The 23,427-nt window shown below is 41.8% G+C and overlaps 2 protein-coding genes, 1 long non-coding RNA gene and 1 other non-coding gene across 10 annotated transcripts in view; 2 read left to right on the top strand and 2 right to left on the bottom strand.

The window, feature by feature from the left end:
- LOC112463779 (mothers against decapentaplegic homolog 4) overlaps positions 1-4,161 on the bottom strand; it is a 9,188-nt gene extending 5,027 nt beyond the window's left edge. For 3 of the 7 annotated variants that reach the window (XM_025030379.1, XM_025030362.1, XM_025030351.1), the window contains exons 1-6: positions 3,661-4,161; positions 3,084-3,291; positions 2,466-2,614; positions 1,482-1,761; positions 897-1,163; positions 270-407 (exon numbers count right to left, since the gene is read on the bottom strand). In XM_025030379.1, the coding sequence (XP_024886147.1) occupies positions 270-407; positions 897-1,163; positions 1,482-1,761; positions 2,466-2,614; positions 3,084-3,150 (901 nt within the window). In that variant the 5' untranslated portion in view covers positions 3,151-3,291; positions 3,661-4,161. Of the gene's footprint in view, positions 1-269; positions 408-896; positions 1,164-1,481; positions 1,762-2,465; positions 2,615-3,083; positions 3,292-3,407; positions 3,532-3,660 lie in introns of those variants that run through there. The other 4 variants (XM_025030398.1, XM_025030389.1, XM_025030371.1 and 1 more) reach the window with 3 other exon arrangements.
- A 699-nt stretch (positions 4,162-4,860) lies between these two features.
- On the top strand, positions 4,861-4,932 carry Trnaa-cgc. Its single transcript has one exon. It is a non-coding gene; the product is annotated as a tRNA-Ala (tRNA).
- Positions 4,933-6,062: 1,130 nt separating this feature from the next.
- Positions 6,063-22,976, top strand: LOC112463811. The gene is made up of 3 exons (XR_003041843.1): positions 6,063-6,392; positions 6,473-6,622; positions 22,927-22,976. It is a non-coding gene; the product is annotated as an uncharacterized LOC112463811 (long non-coding RNA).
- LOC112463774 lies at positions 6,510-11,898 on the bottom strand. Its single transcript, XM_025030340.1, has 10 exons — positions 11,474-11,898; positions 10,782-11,058; positions 10,325-10,541; positions 9,941-10,102; positions 9,532-9,659; positions 9,166-9,269; positions 8,020-8,959; positions 7,684-7,807; positions 7,119-7,289; positions 6,510-6,589 (listed from the first exon to the last, which is right to left on the bottom strand). The coding sequence occupies exons 1-10, from the start codon at positions 11,632-11,634 to the stop codon at positions 6,510-6,512; spliced, it is 2,364 nt and encodes a 787-aa protein (XP_024886108.1). The 5' UTR covers positions 11,635-11,898.
- Positions 22,977-23,427: the final 451 nt, after the last annotated feature.

A 23,427-nucleotide genomic window follows, 5' to 3' on the forward strand; every position in this document is an offset into this window, starting at 1 on the left:
TGTTTGTACTCACGATTTCGATTGACCGAAACGCTTTCAAATACATCTTACGTTTTCTGTGAAATAAATTCAAAGATCGTCTTTCGTACTCACACAATTACTTCACAACTACTTCATTCTTTTGCGAAGCGCTATATTTAATTTGGGAAACTCTGATTCGATTCTAAGAATTACGAAAAATGCACACTGGCAACATTGAGCGATGGCTAATCAGCGACATATAATCGGAAGCTCCTTAAATAAATAGCTGTGTACAATGAAATACGTACGATGATGCATGTTACGGCCCGCCGAGTGATGAGGCGTAGGAATCCAGGTTTGCCTGGGGCAATTATTGTCGTCCAGTTTAGCATGAGGATTACCATTATTTCCGCCACCACCGGCGCTAAATATACCCTCAGTACTGGCTGTGCCGGACAATCAGAAGGAAAAGAAAACAATGAAGCCAAAACAAAAATCGTATTACGCAACAAAAAAGAGAAATTTGCGAAGCGTATTCTTGCCTACTAAATCTACATTCGACAGCAATAAACGAAAGCGGCTAGCTCGTTAGCAATCATTTTAATAATTAACAATCATATCGAGCGCGTTGAATTCAATAGTATGTATATTTTTAGCACAGTTGGATGGTATCCTGCATAAATTTTCCTGAAACGTAACCATCACATGCCAAATTTGCGATTTGTCGGATTACTCATTTATTAACATCCTTATATTTAGATAAAGAAATGTGTTCACACGTTAATGCGTTGTACCAATTCATCGATGTATATTATTATCTAGCCACCAGACATTAATTACAAACAGATTTACGTCAAGTGTAAAGCCAATTGATGAAAATTCTCGATAAAGTGGAAGCTTCACAAATGAAGATACAGTTACCACATTCAACTTACTCGGGTTGGGCGGTGGTAAACCCGGTATAAAGCCCTGCTGGGCCTGTTGTGCATTGTTCGAAGCGGTTGGCTGAGCCGGCGGATGATGCTGAATCGTCTGATTCATCTCGCCGTCCACGTCCATCGCGGATCCGACCGCGGCGGCGGCTGCCGCGGCAGCCGTGCCGCCGCCGCCGACCGAATACTCGTCCTTAACCAGTCTCCCGCCGGGTCCCACACCCACACCGGATTGTAAGGTCAGGCCGGATAGGTCTGTAAAGAACGGGTCTGTGCGGGGGAAACCAACCCATTCCATCAAGACACCAAGAAGACCACAACAATCAATGATTTCTTTCTCTAGTATTCTGTATTCGTTAACCCCAGGATGTACAATTTACTTTTATCTCGTTGGACAATTACAATCAGGGACGATTGGGAACGATAGAATTAAACTAGAATTAAACGAGCGTAACGATAATAAAGCGAAAATAAGAAAAAAGGGGAGGGAAACGCAAAAAAGAAGTAAAAAATATCATATGCGTATATGAAATACAAGTACTAAAAAATAAAAAAAATTCTAATGCAAGATTACATATCGTAACATACCTATGCCTGGTGATACCACTCGCTCATAGTGATAGGGATTCACGCATACGGAATCGCATTTCAAGTCGAAAGCGAACTGGCAGTATTTCACGTGTTTCAGTTCGTTCTTGTGCAAGTCCGGCCATCTCCAGATGCGAGCGTAGATTACATGCGGAAAACCTTTACGTCCTGCCACTTGCAGTCTACCGTCTAAAGTTCTTTGAATAGTGACACACTTGCTAGGATGTGCGCCATTGGTAGTTATCGCAGTGATCAAGCTATCCAACTCGTCACGCTTCTCCTGTTGATTAAATTACACGTGTGTCATACATTAATCTTCGTAGTTTTGAAATGTAATGGAAAATCGGTAAAAAATTGTTTCAAAATACAATAAGAGTACTCTTCTTTCAAAGTCATATATGTTCGTGTCACGGTAAAAAATTAGATGATGTCAATGCAAAGAATATTGGTCTATTGGAATATTGGAACACATTAGAATTAAAGTCAAATCTATTGTTACACAATAAAGTTCACGATTGAATTACAAGTAACTGAGTTGAACATTGCTGTTATATACGTTTAACACAAGAACACAGCGCGACAAAGATAACATCGGAAGCGCCACACATTTTGCGAGCATTGATTGATTGAATTTATTTAAGATTTGCAAATATATAACAACCTAAACGAATATATAACCAACATAAATAGTGCCGAAGGCACGAAATCCTGATTTTATGCTCTCGTTCCAGAATTTTATAAAATCTTCATGATTCTGATGCTAATGCGACACTTTTTTGACAACCAAAATAAAAATTGCAGTTGTTTTGGTCGACCAACTTTCGCTTTGTTTCGCGAAAGCAACGGTCGACTGTTTGACGTACAAAATAAGACAGTAGAAAATAACTGCAAATAGCAGAAGTGAAGATATAACAAAATTGAAAATATTTGTTTCAAAATGATGCATCACAATGTTAGCGATATAGGAATATATATCGGATTTACTTTGAGTTTCTTCACCAGCGATTCGATAGCTCGTTTGCTGAAACCTTCGCTCTCACCACCTTGACGATGACACATCAACGAGTGCACAATGCTTAAGCAGGCATCAGCGCTGGTTGGAGCACTAGGTGCTATTCCAGTCATCTCTCTCACTGCATTAAAAAAATGCATAAAGAATAAGACTATATTTTAGTTTAACAATACAGTAATGTCATTTCAAAACTATTTTTTCCAAATAGCACAATATATGAAACAAAAATCATTAAAACTGGAATAATTAAACTTGTAAAAATTTGACTAATTAATGCCCATTTCTACCAATGTAGATTAACTTTAATCACGGTTTAACTTACTTTCTATCTTTTTCTAACTCTTAGAACCAGGAAAAGAAGACAGGTAAGGTAAACCAAGATTAAAATTAACCTGCGTTGATAAAAATGGACATAAGTGCTTCAACTAATTTAGCTTCAGTCAATTAACTTTATACAATAGCTGATGATTTATTAGTATCAAATAAATTCCTCAAGATATGAATAGGTTATCCAAGAAAGTAAGAGAGTAAGAGAGTGATCAATACAAAAATAATTCAAATAATATAACTAATATTGCTGCGATATTTACACTCGGGATTTGGTTGCATGGGGGGCGAGGGATACAAGTGACTTCCCCCGCCCGCCAATCCAACCATCTCGGTGAAAGCCGTGGTGGACACTGTCGCGTTTCTTCCCTCAAATCACTGATCTTTTTCTTGGACCTGGTACAGTCCAATCTTTCACGCTCTACCATCTAGCGATTCGTGTTTCATCCATGTATCACAACAGTTGCTTTTCTGTAAATAATTCGTCATATTTTTTATACAATCCAGCCGCTCTACAGCCTTAATTATAGAATTACAAAAATCACTCCATCCTGAATAACATGAAAGGAACACATTTGTTTACCAACCAATCAGGTTATATCCCTTCAATGAATTATCCGTTCTTGATTCATGCCTCCAACAATCGCTGGCAATTGTTGAAGACATCATACCAAGAGCAAACTTGCCTTTGTTTATCTAACGTCAACAGTGACATTTCAATCATATCTACTGACAACGTATTGGCGTATCAATACGTCACATATCTCGATAAAAACTCTCGAAATTGCTCGCGTAAATTGCTCCAGCGTGGAGTCGTCCGGCTGACGCAGCGACACTTACGTTCGAGCAGCGGGACGAGGACGCAGCGGTCGACGAGAGGTCGGGATCGTGACGCACGCGGGCAGCATGCACGAAAGGGACGATCGGCCACGGTCCGCAGGCACAGCTCACAGCTCCTCGCGCGCACTCCGGATCGAACGTCTGCGGCGGCGGCGACGGGCGACGCGAGATGACAGCTGCGCGCGGGGAGACGCTCGTTGCGGCGCGACGTCGGTCACGTCGGTGGCCGAGCAGCGTCGTCGTCGTCGTCGTCAAAGAGCGGGATTCGCGCGGCGCGGTGGCGGCGGGGCACAATTCGGCGCGGCGCGACGACGGTCGCGCGGTCACTCCACGCTCGCGTTTAATCGCCGGGCGCGACACACGCGCGGTTACACCGGTACTGTACGCGGATCTCTCTCTCTCGCGCGCGCGACGGGGAGCGTTGTTCCGTCGCATAGGTTAGCGCATCAATAATACATGTCCGCGGGGCGCGGATGATGTCGCCCGTCGCCGCGAACAGGCCGGCCAAAATCAGCCGCGATCGTCTCAGGGTGGTGGATTTATATTTGCGAACGTCGTTGGCAGCTCTGCACAGCCGCTCTTTTTCTCCGTCTCCATTGGAGGCTGCGGATTGGACCGGATGGAGGGAAACCGGCGGGAATTTGCGATCGGGTTCACGCCAGTTGCGCGCTCTCGGCACTTGAAACGAGATAGGCGATTGTATTCTCGCAAGGGAGCAAGAGAGAGAAAAATAAAGTGTGGAAAGTGCAGTTGAGATGAATGAGAGAATGTTGCTGAATCAAGTTTCGCATTAAAAATTCGCGGTATCGGGAAAAATTAACATTTTCAAGATTCGAAGATTGCCAGATTTAATTATGTTAAAACTGGCTATTTTTTTCTATTTTATTTAGATTGTAATTTGAAAATTAATATGTTGCCAATATAGAAATATAATTAATATTTAATGTAAAAATGTTATAGTGAGAGTAACTAAATTCAAGCTTTATATAGAACTTTAAATTGCGCTTTACGTACGTGACGTAACTAAATGAGAACCATTCCATATTTTTCCCGTGAAAAATAGCTAATAAACAACACCTTACAATATATGACAACGTACTGTTATATAATTTATCATTTCGACCTTATATAATTATGAAAAAACAATTTAAAAAAATGGCGCGTTCCATGTCTCTCTGTTTAAGCACAGGTCTATCAAATGGGGGTGTAACTCAGTGGTAGAGTGTCTGCTTCGCATGCTGAAAGTCCTGGGTTCAAATCCCAGCTCCTCCAACTCTCTTTTTTTTTCTTTTTTTTTATTATTATAATAATATATCCTTAACATTGTGTGTATACGGTATACATGATTGTGAACTTATATCTTTTATTACAAAAAGTTCTTAATTAAATTTAACATAAATACTTATTTGGCCTCTCTCTTTCTTTCTTTCTTAAGTATAAGTATATCACGTTTAAAGATTATAATCTGAAATTCATTAGAACGTAATCGCATTCGTTATTAATAAAATAATCGCAATTCAATTTGTGGCATATATTGTACAAACAACACTGATTACATCTACTAATAATCATGATTCATTAATCGGAATAACTAACACGAACCGATTGCGAAGAAACTACAACTTAAGGTGCCAATTCATGAGATATTACTTTAAAGTAATATTTTCAAGCAATAATATTTTATGGAGATATCTATAATCTATATATACATATATATGGAAGGGTAAAAACCACAGTGGTGTAAGTCAAATTTTTAAAAATATTTTTTTATGTGCATATATGCAATTTATATATTGTATAGATTGCATCTATCCACGCGAGAAAAAATTTAAAAAAAATTGACTTACACCACTATGACTTTTACCCCTCCATATATATATACATATATATAATATATTATTTCAGAAGATTTTTGCTTGCTGAAAATGAGCGTCGAGCGTCAACGTGAAAATGCACCTTTATACCCGAATATTCGATTAATTGAAACGACGAGTTTACCGCGCCGCGAGAGAAACGTGAAGTTAGACGAGTCACACACACCCACAATCAAATTTTGCGCCGTTAGATACTTCGACATTGTTTTTCGCATCGTGAAATTCGCGAATCGCCAATTGTCGAGCGAGGTACCGCACAGTACGTACGTCGTAATCCGTTTTCGACGGTATCGGTGTTTTCAACGATATTTCAACCATTCGAGGAAAATATATCATAAATTTTATCGCGCGCGCGGGGTGCCCCCGCGCGTCATCACGTGACCCGCGTTTTTTGCGCGACTGCCGCGAGCGTGTCGGTTACAGTTCGCGTCGAGCGACTCCGGTGCCGCGGCCGAGTCTCGCGATCGCTCCGCGTTTCCGCGTCTCGTTCACCCGTCCCGGGACGGATTCCGAGTGTCGGCGTCGTCGGGTGCGACGACGGGAACGGTGTGGTGTCGATCGATCCGCGCGATCGCGATCGGCGATTACGTTTCTCGGCGCGCTCGTGATCCGCGCATTCTCGCGATCGCTCGGCGTCCGCCGCCATGACAAGTGGAAGTACCTACATTTTGGATTTTCACGCCGGTGAGAAAATGTCGCGCGTCGGGAACGCCGGATCGGAGGTGGACGATCATTTCGGTGTTAATTGAACGCGAATTTCGACGCGATTGTCGTTCGTCGAGGAGAATTCGTATGGAACGATACCGTCGACGAGTACGGGAGTCGCCGCTCTTCGCCGACGATACTCTGCTCGATACGGTGAGTGCTCTTGTATTTCTGAGTATCAAATTTGTATTCTGTTTTTTTTTGTTAAATAATCAAATATATACGTTAACCAGGGTTAACGTATACGTACGTTTGATGATGGCAACGTCTTCAAGTAACGTAAATCTGACGTAATTGTGAGACCCTGGGTGAATCCTCCTTTTCCAGGAAACGTAATATGTTTCTCAAGGCTGTAAAACAACATCTATACGCATCTTATACAGGTATTTATATTTATGTAATAGCGTCTACGTTGATAGATATATCTGAATATATCTGTTTAGAAACTTACATCTACGAGTCTATGACAGTACTTAAATAGAGGCGTGTCATATTTAAATATATTTATTTGAATACGTAAAACCGTGAATCTGAATATCTAAAATATTTAAGACTTCAACTAAACTGTGATTAATTTAATCGATAACTTATCAAGTAATATCTATACTATTTTAGTTAACATGGGCATAGAATTGTTAATTTTTTTATGAGAAAATGATTAGAGATATTGAATTATGCAGAAATTTTGCTTTAAGCAATTCTGACTCAATTCTGGTTAAATTTTAATTGTCGATCAAGCTAATCTCAGAGTTTGGTCGAAATCATGGGAATCGAATCAGCTGGACTCTGAAAATAAGTTGCCTTGCGTCTAATTTGATCAAAATCACGGCAATTGAACACGTCGCCTAGCTGTTAATTTCAGTTTTGTTTTTATATTACCTTGCTTATCTTTGGAATCCATGAACATGATAATGATGGAAAATCGACTCAGTTGACTTAGGGAGTACAGCAGACTCGCGAGCAACTCTGTATCTTTCGGCGTGCAGAATTGTTGGTCCAAGCAACGCAAAATGAGACTGAGCATTGCCGCGTCCAATTTGTTGCCTATGACTGCAAATTAAAATGAATTTTTTGAACCTTAGACCACACTTTTGCGCTTTCTGACACTTGTGTCGGAGTTCAAAATGGAATTTACGATTTTTACGTACCATATAACGTGAAACATTTGAAAAATTAGGACGTCGAATCGTCAAATATATATTAAAATACACGGCATATAAAATTACAAATAGAATCCTATTTTAAAACGTATGTGAATTATGGATTATGGAACTACAAATTCCTTTAAAGTGTAAAATATGTTAAGAATAATTTAATAATTATTTGAATATATAAACACTAAAATAAACGGTCAATAGGCAAAACAACGAATTCTTGCATCGCAATTGCAAATATTTAATTATTGATATCAGCATTGCGATCAATATCACTTTGTAAAACTTACTTTTATTCATGTCCTCGTGTGCTATGCATCGCAAAAGTTTCGCGCGTAACTCCAGACTAACGTCGTCTTTCAGAGATTGCCACAAACGTAGAAATTCGTAAGGAGATTCGATGTTGTCTAATTTCTGAAACAAATTGCATGAAATATATCTTCTATCTTTCATTCTCTTTTTATTTAATCTTTTTTTATTACTTTGTACTTTTTATTATTTTTTCGTATGACTTATAACAAGTTTAATTTTTTTGCAATTACTTCGATAATGACCGTTCGAGAATTTGCAAACATATAAGGAAAAACACAAAGTTACATATTGTATTCCGAAATCTGAAATTATACCCGAAGATCCATTTCCAATGTGCTATCTTTCCGACACTCGTTAGCTATAATTTTGTCTGATGTACCCACTTTAGTCTTGCCTTTCTTTTCAGGAGAAATTAACTTTTTATTACTCTTGTCTGCGGTTGATTTTTTGCTTAGCGGCGCATTTCTCTCTTCTTTCGTCTTTTTCTTTACTTCCACCGCTTCCACCTTTGTTTCGCTAGAATTGACAGTTTTCCTCGATTTCTCACACTTGTCAACCGCCGGAATTTTGCTGGGCGTTAAGCTCATTTTAATCTTGCTCTCTTTTTCGAGAGAGATCGATTCCTTATTGTTATTCGTACAGGATTTCTTTGTTAATGCACTTTTTTCTTTTACCAGGCTCGTTTCTTTCTTTGTTTCCACCTTCGCCGCCATTGGTTTCTCGTACGCCTCGTCGCACGGAAGCTCTTCGATGATGACCGTGGACGGCTTCGTTTTACCCATGGGCGACGACACGCATGAAAAAATCGACTTTTCCAGTCTACCCTTTGCGCCACGCGGCCCGGGAAATGACTCGCGCGAAATCGTGAAAATATCGTCGCTCCTGACGGCGTCTTGCGATCTCGTCGTTTTATTTCTGGCACCGAAATCCCTCGCAACAGGTGATAATTTATCGCCGCTCGATGAGTCGCGTGTTGTTTTCTCGTTCCTTTTATTTGCCGCGGCATCCGCTACTGCTGCTGATGCTGATGCTGCCGCGACTGCTTTGTTGCTCTCAGCTTCCACGCAGTAACTCGCTTTAAAGTGCGGCTTCGTAGCGATGCTTCGCGACGAGCCTGGCGCTCTGTCGCAATAACATATATCGTTGTTAACACGCAGTTTCGGACACTCAATGCTGTTCGCTCTCGCAGTTCTCTCCGTCTTTATACGCTCCCCCTTGTTTTCGTCGTCGTCGCTCATATCTTCGATCTTCATCCTGCGAGAACGTAGTCAGAAATTTAATGACAGTAACGTAATGGCCGGATCTTTATAAATTGTCAGTATTATTCTAATCGCAGTTGCAAATGTATAATAAGTAACGTGCTATATTATCTCAAGGCTCTGAAATTTATTGGTTTGAATCCGCTCGATAAAAATTATGGTATACAATATTGAATATTTAATGGTTGAATATATTTCTACCTTATTTTCCTCGAGTCACATGGTTTTCTCAACTTGTTCACACCGGATATTGCCACTTTGTTAGTTGGCTCCAATTTTAAAGAAGCTTCGTAATCCGCTAAAGCCTATATAAAATAATATATCAGTGATTATACACGAGAATTACGAAATGTACTTATGAGGAATCTAAATAAGAAATCTTTTAATTAAAGTTTCTTTCAAATGTTGTAGTCAATTTTTTCGCAATAAATTTATTACGTTTTCAAATTTATTCACATAAAGTCAATGGATGACTCACAATCAGTATTTATTCAGCCGCGAAATTTATTTGGGCATTAAATATAGATGGTAAATTAATACGAATGTTACGTGCATTAATTTTTATACCTCGTGCGGCCTTTCGAGATGTTCCAGGGATAATGCCCGGCGAAGGAGTGCTTTGATATTTCTGTAATCCATAGTGAGCACCGTGTTGCAGTCGTTAAGCGCCTCCTCGTAACGCTGCAGCTTTATAACTGAACGCAACATATTGGCTCATCTTATTATGCAACACAGAATTACGCGATATTTTGACGAACATTGAATTGAAAAAGCACAATGTATCCTATCTCTATTAGCGGTAATACAATTTTTAATTTTTTAATTGATCTTTTTTTTATTGTTTAATAATTTAGAAGGAATTACATATTGCAAACAAAAATACAAAAACTCGAATTATCTTTAGCTGTTTTATTGCGTATAATTATTAATTCATTTTAATCAGAATATACAATTATAAAAGAATGAGTTCGCTTACATGTCATAGCGCGATTATTGTAGGCATTTAGATTCGAGTCTACGTCGATGCTGGCGTTGTAATGCCGAAGAGCTTCCCCGTAATCAGCCGCTCTGAAGGCTTCGTTCCCCTTTTCTCTTTCCTGCTCCGCCATTACGTTTATTTCCGTTCCGGTTAATGAAACTAATAGATTAAGAGCTTTAGTAGATCTAATTCCAAGGGGGGAGGATTTAATTCCGATTAAAATTAATGGAGAATCGAGATTACAAATTCTATCAAAATTAAATGAGAGAAACGAGATGTACGGATTATCTGAGACACCTTGTAAATTAACAGTCTATTTGACAGTTCTTTGCAATGTTAATTAACCGTCGTGACTTTAAAGATGTTACTTTACGAACGTACGTTTATTAACTGTCATTTTATGTGCCATCTCATTTATTTTATCCAGTTCCTTTCGCTGTTCCTGGATTTCCTTCATTTCGGTCTGCCGCCGCTCGTCCTGCAGGTCTATCCTGTTTATTTCCGTGTCGACGTCGTATTTATTCCAAGCCTCATAGTCACACGCGGCGATTCGTTTGGGCTTATCGCGTTTTTTCTCGTTCATCTTCATCTTCTTATCCTTAAAACGCGACGCGCGAATTATAAACAATTCTACATTACTCTCTTACGTACAGTATGCATAATAAATTTACATTTAGTTTTGTACCAATAATTGCTTGTAATTCGATACTTTAAGAATTAATAAATTAACACAAAAATATAATATACAATATTGTCGTAAAATACGAATTTGAAACGAAAGACATTGATATCTTAATAAAATGTATATCTCTGTACTTTGATTATTATATTGACATACTTTTGTGTCATTAGTTTTAATCTTTCGAATTTCCGGTTGCAGACAGGGCTCGTTGGCAAGGATGGCTTTCCCCTCTTCTAAATCTTTCTCGCGCGATTGCATCTCGCACGCCCAATTGCTCATGTCGTCGTCGATTTCCTGCCGTTCGTCCACATTTAACATATTTCGTCTCAAAACTGCCTCCACCTTCCTCAGAACTGCGCTCGTCGGTTTAATCCTAGCGAGGCGCTCCTCCGCGTGCTTCGTCAAATCTGGATACTCTCCCTCTTCCCCAGAACTGGTATTAAAACCGCATGCGGAGATGTTTATGACGAATCGTTAATAAACATGCCGGAAAATAACGGGTTTAATGGCGTTTTAAGCAGTAGGGTTGCAAATCTCGCTGACGATTAGCGCGGGGGATTAAAAATTGTCAGTATGTACTGTAATTATCATAATGTACTGAGGATTAGCCGAGAGAGGTAACGCACAAAATAGGAAGCGTCAAGATGGAGTTAATAATATTTCGCGTAAAGAGAGGCCTTTCGAGGAAGGCCAGTCTCGCAAACCTGATTGGCAGACGTTGAGGGAAAATTTTTTAACGTCAGTGCGCAAGATAAAATAGATAACGATGGTAATCAATTGGCGTTAACACGAACGTCTGTTCCTCGCCCCTCCTGAGTTTCCGGCGTTTCTCGAGGAACTATACTCACCGCAAGACGAGAACGATGCGCTCCAGTGTTCTCCCGTCGGTGCACTGCGATATAAATTCGTACGTGAAGTGTTCCACCGGTATGTTGTATCTCTCGAGCAGAGTCTTCTTCTCGGATCTCCGCGCGACGCTAATGATATCCACCTCCTTCTCGTTGCCCATGATAACGAACGCGGGGAAGGGAAGGAGAGACGATCCGAAGATTACGCCGCAAATTGTACGCAGGTTACCTTCGTTTCACGTTCCACGTATACGACGGAGACAACGGTCGAGTGTTGAGCAGCGGTTGTGAGCAGAGATCGAACCGGATTTGTTGGATCCAAGAGCGCATGCCAATCACCTCCAATTACTACTCTGATCTCACGACCCTGACGGTTGTCCCCCGCTGACGCGCCCTTTGATTCATCGAGTTACCACGGATACGTGGAGTTGTTGATTTTCTACGCGACTGCGACTCGGACCTTCCTTCGTAACGATCGATAAGTAATACCTGGGGGATAAAATTTTTCCATGGAAGAAAACGCCGAACGACGACGCACATCGCGTCTTGAAGTCTTAAAAATCTCGCGATTCTTTTCAAATATTAAAAACGCGTGTATTAAAATGTCTGCAAGGGAAACTTTATGCTTTGACCGGTTTACACTCGCCTAATATGATTCTAATATGATTCTTCTTAACCCTAGAAAGGTAATGTGGGGTAATACGTTGCCCCACGCGAAATTCAAATTACGCCCCTGACTTAGGAAGATTAGTTTTCATACTGAGACCCTAACCATAATTTAGTTTAGTCATCCGGCAGTCGATCTCCGTCATTAAGCGAGTGTGTTAGATCCGTGCAGCAGCTGTGACCGAAAAAGAAAATCGTTTGGGGTAACGTAGTACCCCTACTTAACGTTTACGTTCGACTTTTATCACAGTAAAATATATTTTAAAATTTTGTGAAAATCGGTAATAAAAAATTATACATTTTATAGCACTCCCCGGAAAATTCTACCCCTGTTTCATATATTGATAATTCTTTAAGATTCGGCCAATTATTTCATTTTTGCTGTTCTTGCACAGCAACTGATTAAAACTTTGTAAAGTTTTTGTGGAGTTAATTTTACTGTTTCCATATACTTTTATAACTTTTGACTACCTTTCAAATAAATAATAATCGACAGAATCTGTTTTACTTTCCATTTTTTGCGATTTTTCCCATCCGACAGTTTTTCGTCATTTCCTCTACTTCAGACGTTCAAAGAAATATGTTTTTTGTAAGAAATGAAAAAGTTGCTTACATGCCCTTGAAGGTTGTCTATTCGTCTTTCAAAATTCGTTGGATTTTTTAAAATCGGTGAATTTTATGAAAAACTACAGCATTTTTTATTAAAAAAGTCATTTCAGCCCAATTTTTGGTTCTGTTTTGTTTTTCGAAATTTTTTTACTGTTTTTTTTACTACCGCAAATTGATGACTACTATCGTCTTCTCTATTAAAGAACAAACAAAATTATCTATTAAAAAGTTGTCTAACAACAAATAGAAACATTATACACGCGGTACAAGTTTGGGGTAATTTAATACCCCGCTTGGCCTTTCACGTATGAGAAAATTCATATTACCTCTCTAGGGTTAAAAAGAAGATGAATTAGAATTCTTATTTCTGTCGACACATCTCGCATTTCTCTATGCCTCCAAAATTCTGCAACCAAAACTATAGGCCTGTTCTGGTGTTCTGATCTATAGGTTTCCAACGTGAAAAGAAAAAGAGGAAAGATGAGCCGTGAAAGAGAAGTTTAGCTAAACAGAAGAGGCCTTATTATTCACACTCGTATAATATGATGTTCTTAAAAAAAAAAAAGAAGAAAAAACTAGAATTCTCATTTCTGTCGACGCATCTCGCATTTCTATGCCTCTAAAATTCTGCAGCCTACAAAACTAAGAAATTACGCGTGTCGATTCGCGTTACGATCCGTGGAACGGCCACGCGGTGAATAGCGAGCCCCATGCAACGCGCGTCTAACGAGGATAAACTCGCATTTCCACCTTCGTCGGCGCCGCGCGTCTCGCGGCACGAGAGCAGTATTCTCCCCTTTTTCCCGACGCAGCCTCTTCCTCCTCTTCCTCTCGCAGACACGCGCTCGCGTACGCTTGCCTGTTAACACGGCAGTCGGCTCGCAGCCTCATCGTAACGCGACGCGACGCAACGCGAAGCGCAGCAGTACGCGACGAATGAAAGAGGCGTGCAGTCGTCGTCGTCGTCGTCGTCGTCGTCGTCTTCGTGATCGTCGGGTCGCCGCCGTGCCGCCGCCGCCGCGCCGGTCCCGGTCGTCCCGGTGAGCGAGCGCAGCCAAGTGCATATTAGACGAGGCGGCCGCGAGCGCCGCGCATTCGCCGGCGAGCGCTCGCTGAGTGGAGAGTGCTGCGAGATTGTGCGCCGCGTGTGTTTTTACTCTCTTTCTCTCTCGCCTGCGCGTACTCCTCCACGTCAAGTGCCCACGATCCGTGGTGCGCCCGTTCGAAATTCGCGAAACTGATCCGCGATACTACTCCGGAAAATTGCACATAGCTTTTCGGAGTTCACGATCTCTTATCTATACATGCTTCGATAATCGTGCGCGTTTCTCGCGCCGATCATCGTTGTCGAACTTGTTCAGTGCGAACTCGGACCGTCAAGTTGTGGACACACGAGTATCGCGAGACGTGATCCTGAAATCGCGGAGTGGTGCTCGATGCGTTAGGAGAGTTCGGCATTCAATAACGTGCTCTCGGGTTTCTAAACATTTATCGGCGGCTTGACGTGCCACGGCAGTATCGAGCCGCGATCGGCGAGTCTTAATCGATTTTTGATTGCTGAATTCGAACTGCCAAGCTCCAACCGTATAGTTGTGCAAGTGTAATCGTTGAGAATATTCCAGGTAATTATTCCGCCCAGAGAGAGATTCACCAAGAGACTTCGGTTCACCTTTTGTCAGGGCTCAAAGGTCATCAGTTGATCCCTAAAGTCAATTGCAAAAGTTAATTTCCTTATTAATGCGCGTAACCATGACTTAATTGATATCGGATATGCTGGCGTGCAATTCGTTGAAAGTACCTATATCTTGATAGTAGAACGTTCAGCAAGTGTGTGTGTGTGTTGGTGTGTGTGGAGAAATGTATTATTTAATCCACGAGTCATCGGCCTTCCTCGATGCGATTAACGCGACTCGCGACTCGCTGTTAATCGACAGAATGAATTTATACATAAACCTCGGATACGTTTAATTGAAATTGCATGCGCGAATATTATTCCGACACGGATAACGTAATTATAACTCGATTCTTCCAACGTTGATTAATTCTCACCGCGCCTTAACCAATTCTTCTTCTAGGTAATAGTTCTCACTGTTAAGCACTTTTACTATAAAGAAAACTGATAGGTACAATTTAGTTGATTATAATTATCATTAATCGACGTTGATCGGTAGAATTTTCAGAAGACACTATAAGACAGAAAATGGAATCTTCGCAAGGCACATCGCGCGATTAATTCTCTGAAGAGAATCTCGTCAAATAAACAAGTAGCGCATCTGCGCACCTAGTATTTACACGCCGTAGACTTGCTACGTGCAAGGAAACCGATACCCCGGTTTCCGATTACGATTCTCTATCGCGAGCAACGAGCTGATTTCCCACTTGCGCGGCCGATGAGCAGAAACATTTGTGACACATGCCGAAATTTAAGTAGGTAGATAAGGACGAAACTAAAAAATTTAATTAATCGCATGACTGCGAGATATTTGAACGAATCAATTACACGAGATTATTCTCGCCCGTGTCGTTTTACTTGATGAATATAATTTTCTTCCATTTAACATTATTCGATATAAAAATTTGATTTAATTTGTTTTGGTATATTTAAAGGTTACTTGATTCAATTCTGTTTATTTCAAGGATGAAAGGATGAAGGATGTAGAACGGGATAGCCCTGCGAAAACAGTTTAGCACGACCAAAATATGATTTTGCAATAGAGTGTATTTTCAAAATTTATTCGCCGCATCGAGTGATTCTTATTGTATTATCGATGACTTCATATTTGTTGTCTCTTCGAAAACGCTGAATTGCGGTTTATTTAGGAATATGCTATATTACGATTAATAAACATATATCGGTTAAACGTGTTATGATCACGTATTTCGGCGAATTGTTCTTGCATTTTGAATGGACATTTAGGGGATTCTTTTTCTAACTCATTCATGATTTTACTTCGATCGTGTTTCTGTTATATCGCACCCGGTTAATATTGGAAATTTCTCGCGTAATAGACACGATCGCAAGTTTATTATTTAAATGTATAATTCGAGTTGTAAATTTGTTCTATTCTCATTTAATTTAGCACGCGTTGCAGCAATTTACGATCGTGCTTTGTTAGTCAACATTGGGACGAGTTTCGCGATAAGGCCGCGTGAAAAGAATTTCTCGTGAATAATATCGTCGCGATGCGCCCTGGAAGATAATGAGGTTTAATACGTGATACACGGACGCGTTATCTAATCTAGGTGTGATTTAAAGCGTCGCAGAGGCGAGAATGAGAGGCGAGAGGTGACGATTTTGCGATTGTCGGCGCGTAAGACGTTCGGGGGATTTTTCGCGCGTGTTTCATCACCCTGGGTATCAATTATTTCTCCGTTACGGCGAAATATTGTCATATACCGCCGTTATGTTTATTACTCCGCCATTATCGTTAATTGTTCCTCCATTAATTATTTCCCCGCTACGTTGATTGCTTCCCCGTTTTTCCCTCTGTTACTTTCCGCTATATTATTTGCTTGTTTGTCGTATTGATTACTGTTTAGATTTTTTATTGTGATTAATTATAAACGTAGAGTATCTGGATAGTTTTTGCCATATCGGCGGCATCGATTGAAAGTACCTCAATTGCGAAACCGCAACTTTTGAGGAGAGTTTATTCTTACAATAACTTTCTTTCGTCGGGAGAGTTTTTTTTTTGCTTAGCAAACACAGTCACGTAGTTGGGAGAAAAGAATCAAATGCTCCAATAGTTAAACTTACGACAACGGACGCGTGCTCCGAAATGACTTAATCTTTCATTCAAAATTAAACCCGCCACCTCTCTCGAAACGTTAAAATTAGCTCATTAGGCATTCAGCAAAAAAATGGCAAAAACAAAAACGTTGCACGTCGCCGCGGGGGATGGATGCATCCTACTTTTCTCGCGGTCGTCGTCTGCCGTCGTTTTCGCGCGCGAGCGAGAAGCGTGTAGGTATGCATCGGTGTGCGTGCATGCGTTCGTGCGTGCGTGCGTGCCTGTCCTTTTTTCGTAATCGCCGACGTGTCGGCGGCGCCAAGCTAGAAGACGCGGAGGAAGGCCGACGACCCGTTATAAATGGAACCAGAGAGACGGCATTTCTTGAATCGCTGCTTGTGTTGTTATTCGCAGCGCAGCGTCGGCCGCCGCGGGACGAGCGAGCGAGCGAGCGAGCGAACCAGGCTCGTTCGGAAGTCACCCTTGCTTTCGAAAGGTGCGAAAAAGGAGGACCGGCTGCTTCGTAATTCTGAATCGAGCCATCGAGTTCGATGTCCGGTGTAAGGAGAGGAAGAACGCGAGATTTTAAAAGAAGCCGAGAGAGAAGAGGAAGCGCCAACTTTCTTCGCGTTCTTGCGCGATAAAGAGAAGCTGGAGTTACAGTTAATTAGTGCGTAAAGCTGTGAGGCATTGACACTTGCTGAGAAAAAGACGGAGAAAGAGAAAGAGAGAGTTGACAGTTGCGGATCAGCTCAAATCCTCGGCTTCCGCTTGTAAAAAAATAAATATTGCAAGTAGTGTTATTAATCGTTCGGAAGTGATAAGTGAAGGGAACGGTGTTAACTCCGATCGAATACACAATTGAATAATCACCGAATAGTTGGAGAACAGCCGAGCACAAAGATTTTCCCCGAGACAAAAGCTTCTTTGGAGTCTCACCGTGGAGAGAGAAAAGCAACGAGAGGGAATAATAAGAATAAATAAAGCTACATCACTAATGTGAGACTCGTCGTCTTCAAAATACCGGGAAATTGCGATAAGATAGCGACGTTGATAAACAGTCGCGCTCGTCGAGGGGGGCAGGCTGTGATTCCTGGACGAAAGACGTACGCGAGGTTGACAATCGCGGCTGCTGCCTTGGAAAAGGAGCACGAGCGCGCTCGATTCGGAGCTTCCAAGTGAATCGCAAGAGTTACGCAAGAACGTCGCGCGGCTGGAAAAGGGAGCTCTGTGTTACTCAACGCGCGGTTTTATCGCCTTAACGCGCGTTAAGGATCTCGCGCGCGAGGGAAGAGTCGCGCGCGCTCCTACGTGCCAGACGGACGCTCGTAATCGCGGTTACGTTCGTTCGCCAGGTAGAAAACGACGCGCGGGACCGAGCGCGTCGGCCGCCCGTTCACCGGCCATCGCCACGATTTCCCACTGACTCGCCGGGAATTAGCAGGGAAGGTTCCAATTAACGCTGCCATTAATAGCTCCGTATCTGAGCGGTGACGACTTCAGCTGACGATTAATCGATAACCGTCGATTAAATATCTGGATCGGGAACGAAGAACGGAGAGCGAGAGAAGGGGCTCTTGCTGTTCCTTTTCGAAAATATCTTTGTGCTCTAACACTGCGCGCTATAATTATCAATTCTGTTTGATCTATGTAATCCTTCTCAAACACTGGAACAAGACTCGTTTGTTTTCCTCGCAATTTCTCTCTTTCGCTCTTTTTACGGAAACGGGAGAGAACTTAATGGAGCGTACCAGAGATTAATTAGCGATCGATAATTACATCGCCGCGGAATTGAGCGGTGATGACTCGAGCAGATAATTGACCGTTCGTTACAGTAATTAATTCCGTAAGTGTGTCGCGATTATCGCGTGTGCTCGAAAAGGACTCCGGGCCCTTTTGTGCGCGCGAGAGTGTCGGTGTCCTGTCGAGGACCAGAGGAGATGTGAATACGGCGGTAAAGTGCAAAGTGATGTAATTGGTACATCCGCCGCGAAGGAGCGATGTGTGATGCCAGCCCAGCCCGAATGACACTTAGCCCACGCAGCTGATGACAAACGTAAACAGGATCAAGGTGGTCGTCCTCGGCGGCCCCAGAGTCGGCAAATCAGGTGAATCTTCTTTTCTGTCTTTTGATTTTGCTTCATTGTCGTGTAAGGGGATATAACTCTCATTTATTTTCGTTATCTCTATTATCAGCGCCTCGAAATTCCAACAAAGAAATCATGATTAATTGAATTCATCGATAATCTCCGTGTTAATTTTGTGAAATTTTTTTGCTTGAGATTGCAAGAAATTTATATAATCAAATCGTGCAATGTTACTTCGTCATTATGATTTAATGATAAGAGGAAGGTTTCGCGCGTTGATTTTGCACGGAATTGAACCGAATCTCGGACAGCGAAGAATAAATCTACGGAACCAATATATTGATTTCCTCAGAATACGAGAACATGCTGTGATTGATGTCGCGTCGAAACCGATATCCATTCGCGAATAAATATACGACGGCGAAAAGAGATGCGCAGGTCGATTATGGCGCAACGTCGTGAAATATTGAATCATGTCGGAAGGACGTTGATTATGGAGGACGATACTAATACCGCGTCGTCGTGCAGCGTGTAATTTCTGCGCGGCGTTGTCTAATAGCGCACCGACGCAACGCATTGAATGAAAGTGCCGTTAAGATGAATACGCATAGTCCGCGGAATAATACGTTGCATTAGTTAACTCGACAGTCGCGCGACGCATACAAAGCGAGCAAACGAACGGCGATAAGGCGAGGTTCGCCGACCTCGAATAAATCCTATTAATATAACCGCTAGGACCGGTCACCTTAATAAAGGCGCGCTCTTCGTTTTATTCTGATCTCGTCCATGTGATTCTCCTTCTTCCTCTGCTCACCAATTTTGCATCACGTTGCTTCACATTGTTAAGTCACCGGAATGAACCAATCACCCACGAACCATCGCGTCGTTGAGTCGCCATTATTTTCGAAATTGCATCTTTCTCACATTATCGATTATATCCTTCTAAGATGCTAGATCTAGTAATGTCGGATTTCTCTGAAAATCTTCGATCATGAGATTTTTGGATCTTTAAATAAAGAGCTGCGTTGCTCGATCGCGTCCACATTCTCGGAATGTTACGGACTGGCATTGTTCCAAGTCGGGATTTATTGCATTTTTTTGTGCGTGATCATATTTAATTGTGATTAGCTTCTGCATTCGCGCGTTTCGCTGCCACGTACGATCGCGATTGCGGTAAAACGCGCGACAATGTCGTCTGTTCCACTTTTTGCGATGAAAACGGTGCATTCTCACGCGGCGGCAGCGGCGATGGGAAAGAGGGATATCTCGACGGGAGCGAATCCCTAAAAGTCCCTCGTGGGACCCCGCTGGGTATAATAAGGACCTCCGTGCACGTTATCGGATATCATTCTACGTGCGCGAGGGGGGAAAGGGAAGTCGCTGCGCGCCACGAAAATTCCCGCACGGTTGCAGCGGCGGCAGGTTGTAAGATCTGGACATCCGATACATCCGTCTTGTTGCCCGCGGTGTTCGATTCTGGATACCGAATTTATACGCGGTAACATTTCTTCCCTCGCATTATCGCACCTCCGCCCGACGTACGCGGTGATCTCGAAAGAACATCGTGTACACGCAAAATAACGTAACCGCAACTCTTTCACGATAAAGGAAACGAAGATCTTGCTTGGAAACTCTTGGAATTTGAATTTGAATTTCGGTACTAATTGTGTAATAGAAACTTGATTTTTTTCGCAAAAATATCAGTAGCGTGTATATAGTATTTGAATCGGATATTTTTGCGAATAAATTGGAGCTTTCTTCAACGAGAAGTAAATTTCGCAAAAACTGCTGACAGTGAGGAATCATGAAAAGAATTATGGTCACGCGAGAAACGTGAGATTGTTATCTACAGCCATTTATCTGCATTAACGCTTATTGAAGAGGCAATTGGAGGTCCGCTACTCAAGCCGAGACGTGTTCATAAATTCATTTGGTCTAAACGACTTGCTTTATTGCCGTGTCACAAGAAAAGCGGACAGAATAGTAGCTCGTGGAAGCCGCGCTTCAACGAGTTTCTTTTCTGCAGGATCAATCTGAGGCTTTTATTACCTTTTTGATGTTTTAAATATAGAACACTTTCTACATTACATGATTAAGTTGCGATTTAATATTTTATTTTTTAGAAAAATTACATTTTCCGTTATTTTGAGGTCTTGACAAGACAAATGTTTTTCAGCCAATAACACATTATTCTTCTTTTCTTTCTTGACATGATAAATAAAACTCGTTTTTTAAATAATTATATGTTGTACACAATTCTTATTGCTCAATCAGTGACAACTCAAAAAAATTATGTGTCGAAAATTCGATCTGCGGTAAGAGATATAAAGTTAACAGGTCAAGATGACAATGAGTGAAATTTGTTCCAATAAAAGATTGTGTTGAATTTTTGGGGTGAAGAGAAAATTTCGACAATGCAAGAGGATGCGTTTGGTTGATCACGTGCCTTACCATCCTTTTTGTCTTCTCATCCCCCGTTCTTTTCTCTCTCTCTCTCTCTCTCTCTCTCTCTCTCTCTCTCTCTCGTTCTTCTCACTCTTTCTGTGTCCCCTCCTATCCACAGCGATCGTGGCCGTAATTACTATTTTCTTACGTCCACCAAGCGGCTTATCCACCAACGATCTATCTATAGAACCCTGCGCTGGCATCGCACGTCGGCGAATGGCACCGCGAATGGCTGCGTTTTGCTCGTACCGTTGCATCTTCCACATTACACACAATTCTCCCCAGGTGACTTAATCGGCTTCTTTTTTATTCTTCTTCTTTGTTCTCTTCTTCCTGTTTCGTTCTTCTCTCCTCCCCGTTTTCTCTCTCTCCCTTTTTCTTTTTTATTTTGTACGTGGTCACTTGCGTTATCGGTCGAAAGACCTATATTATTTTATTTTGGAGATTTTGACTAACACGTTTTAAAATTTTGTCATTTAATAGGAGGGGAGGGAGAGATTATTCTTTCTCAAGGATATTATCTACAGCAACATCTCACATTCTGCGTAAGTCATCGGTTATTTCTTCATAAGTACAACCCGTCTCGGGCCCGCTATATTGTCATCGTTCACCCGAGTTGACCCTACGAAAGATAAGCATTTTATAAACACATTGTATCTGGCACGAGTATCGGGTTTCCCTCGCGTTTGGACTTGAGCGCGGATGCAGGAGAACGTGCTTTCATTAGACCCGGGCGCTTGGCACAGATTACTGTGTTGGGGCTATTAGGCATTACGAGCAACATTCTCGTGTCCACATCAATTACTCCGGTTCGCGCGGCCTGTATAGGATTACGCGCGACGTTGCCTCAATTTGATGACAGTCATTTCCAAGAGAGAATGTGTCTTCACTCGATTACCGAGTCACTTGGCACGGTGATGATCCGGATGTCTTTGCATGGTCCGTTGAAAATACAGAAGTTTCTTATTTTTAATTTGTCGCAAATGTGCAAGATACTTAATTATAGCAGCGTGATTTTTGATTTTTCATTGTACTGATAATTTTATCGTACTAACTTAGTGTTTATGTGCGAAATATAACAAAATAAGAAGTAGAGATACTTATCTATGGGATATCTATAATTTCTTTGGTAAAATTATATATAAAATACTCGCGCAATATTTACGCGTTAATAGTAACATGTAATCCTTTTAAAAAAAATTTCCTTCTCTGAAGGGATTAATTCCCGCTGGTCCATCGACTTTCCGCAAGCGCGCGTTGAATCTGCTGCGTTGAAATATCGTTGTCCAGCTGCACGGAGATATTTCGAAGATATGCACTCTATCTCTCATCTCAGCAAATAGCTCACGAATGAAGTTCTCTATATTCCGTTTCTGCTCTCGCGTGTCTTTACCTCTCCTCTCTTCTCTTCGTGATATTTCCTCTTTCCTTTCGTCGTCGTCGTCGTCGTCGTCGTCAGGCTGGACTCGACGACAGATTTATAAACGATGTACCTACGAGTACGGAGCGGTACGGATCTATGTACTCAATAAGTCTTGCGAGATTCGAACGACAACGGCGAGACGATGCGAGGACCGTCGTCAGCATGTTGAATCTTAGGCCGCGTTTCGCGCCGCAACGAAACGGAATTTATGATGCAAGAAATTTATCAACCGGCAACCCACAAGAAAACCCGTTCCCCGATATTTATGGTTTCTTTATTAATATTGAAAATAAGTTAATGGCGTTTCGACACCTGATGCGCATTGGGCGCGCGTCCTTCTATGCTACAGAACGAAAATGCGCTTTCTTCTATTATTTATACTTGTAATTACGATTCCGTATAGACGTACTATCAGATTCATTAATTGCAATTACGATTATTTACGAGATCCTTTTTGTAGCTAATCAATTCCTTTTTCTCTTTCTGTTGCAGCTGTGGTTGTGCGGTACTTGACGAGGCGATACATCGGCGAGTACAGCTCGACCAGTGGTAAGTGTTTCTTCATTATCCCTTTTTTCTCCTCAAGATAATTGCCAATTGCGAAGCATGAATGATTGCGGCCATTCGTTGCTAATTTCGAGGCGTCATATTCTGGATAAATGTCCAGTTCATATCTAACTAAGTTCCTTTTCTCGCTTGCTATCGACTTATCTCCCGGGAGGCGGCTCCGACTCGAGCGCTCGCGCGCGCGCGAAATGCTCACCCCGTGATACAGAACGCGAATCTAAATCTTGATCGGTGCCCCTCGCGTGCTCCGACGGGGTACCGCGACGGAAAAATCCACCGTGAAATATTCTCGCGCTCGAAACCGGACTCTAATTCAAGGGTACCGGTGAAAAATCTTAATCATGGCGCCTCGCGAGCGATGTCCCGAGGGCGGATTCTAGCGGTCACAGAAATACACGTGATAAGAGGGTAGGGCAGCAGCGGGGT

Source organism: Temnothorax curvispinosus, unplaced genomic scaffold (genome assembly GCF_003070985.1).
Source record: "Temnothorax curvispinosus isolate PA1 unplaced genomic scaffold, ASM307098v1 QBEX01001462.1, whole genome shotgun sequence".
NCBI classification, from domain to species: Eukaryota; Metazoa; Arthropoda; class Insecta; order Hymenoptera; family Formicidae; genus Temnothorax; species Temnothorax curvispinosus.

Excerpts from the sequence above, each read along its gene's own strand:
- LOC112463774 (XM_025030340.1), bottom strand. The coding sequence starts at position 11,634 with ATGGGCAACGAGAAGGAGGTGGATATCATTAGCGTCGCGCGGAGATCC. Across the intron at positions 9,660-9,940 it reads CAATAATCGCGCTATGACAT|TTATAAAGCTGCAGCGTTAC; the intron begins GTAAGCGAACTC and ends TGTTGCGTTCAG. Across the intron at positions 8,960-9,165 it reads TGTGACTCGAGGAAAATAAG|GATGAAGATCGAAGATATGA; the intron begins GTAGAAATATAT and ends ACGTTCTCGCAG.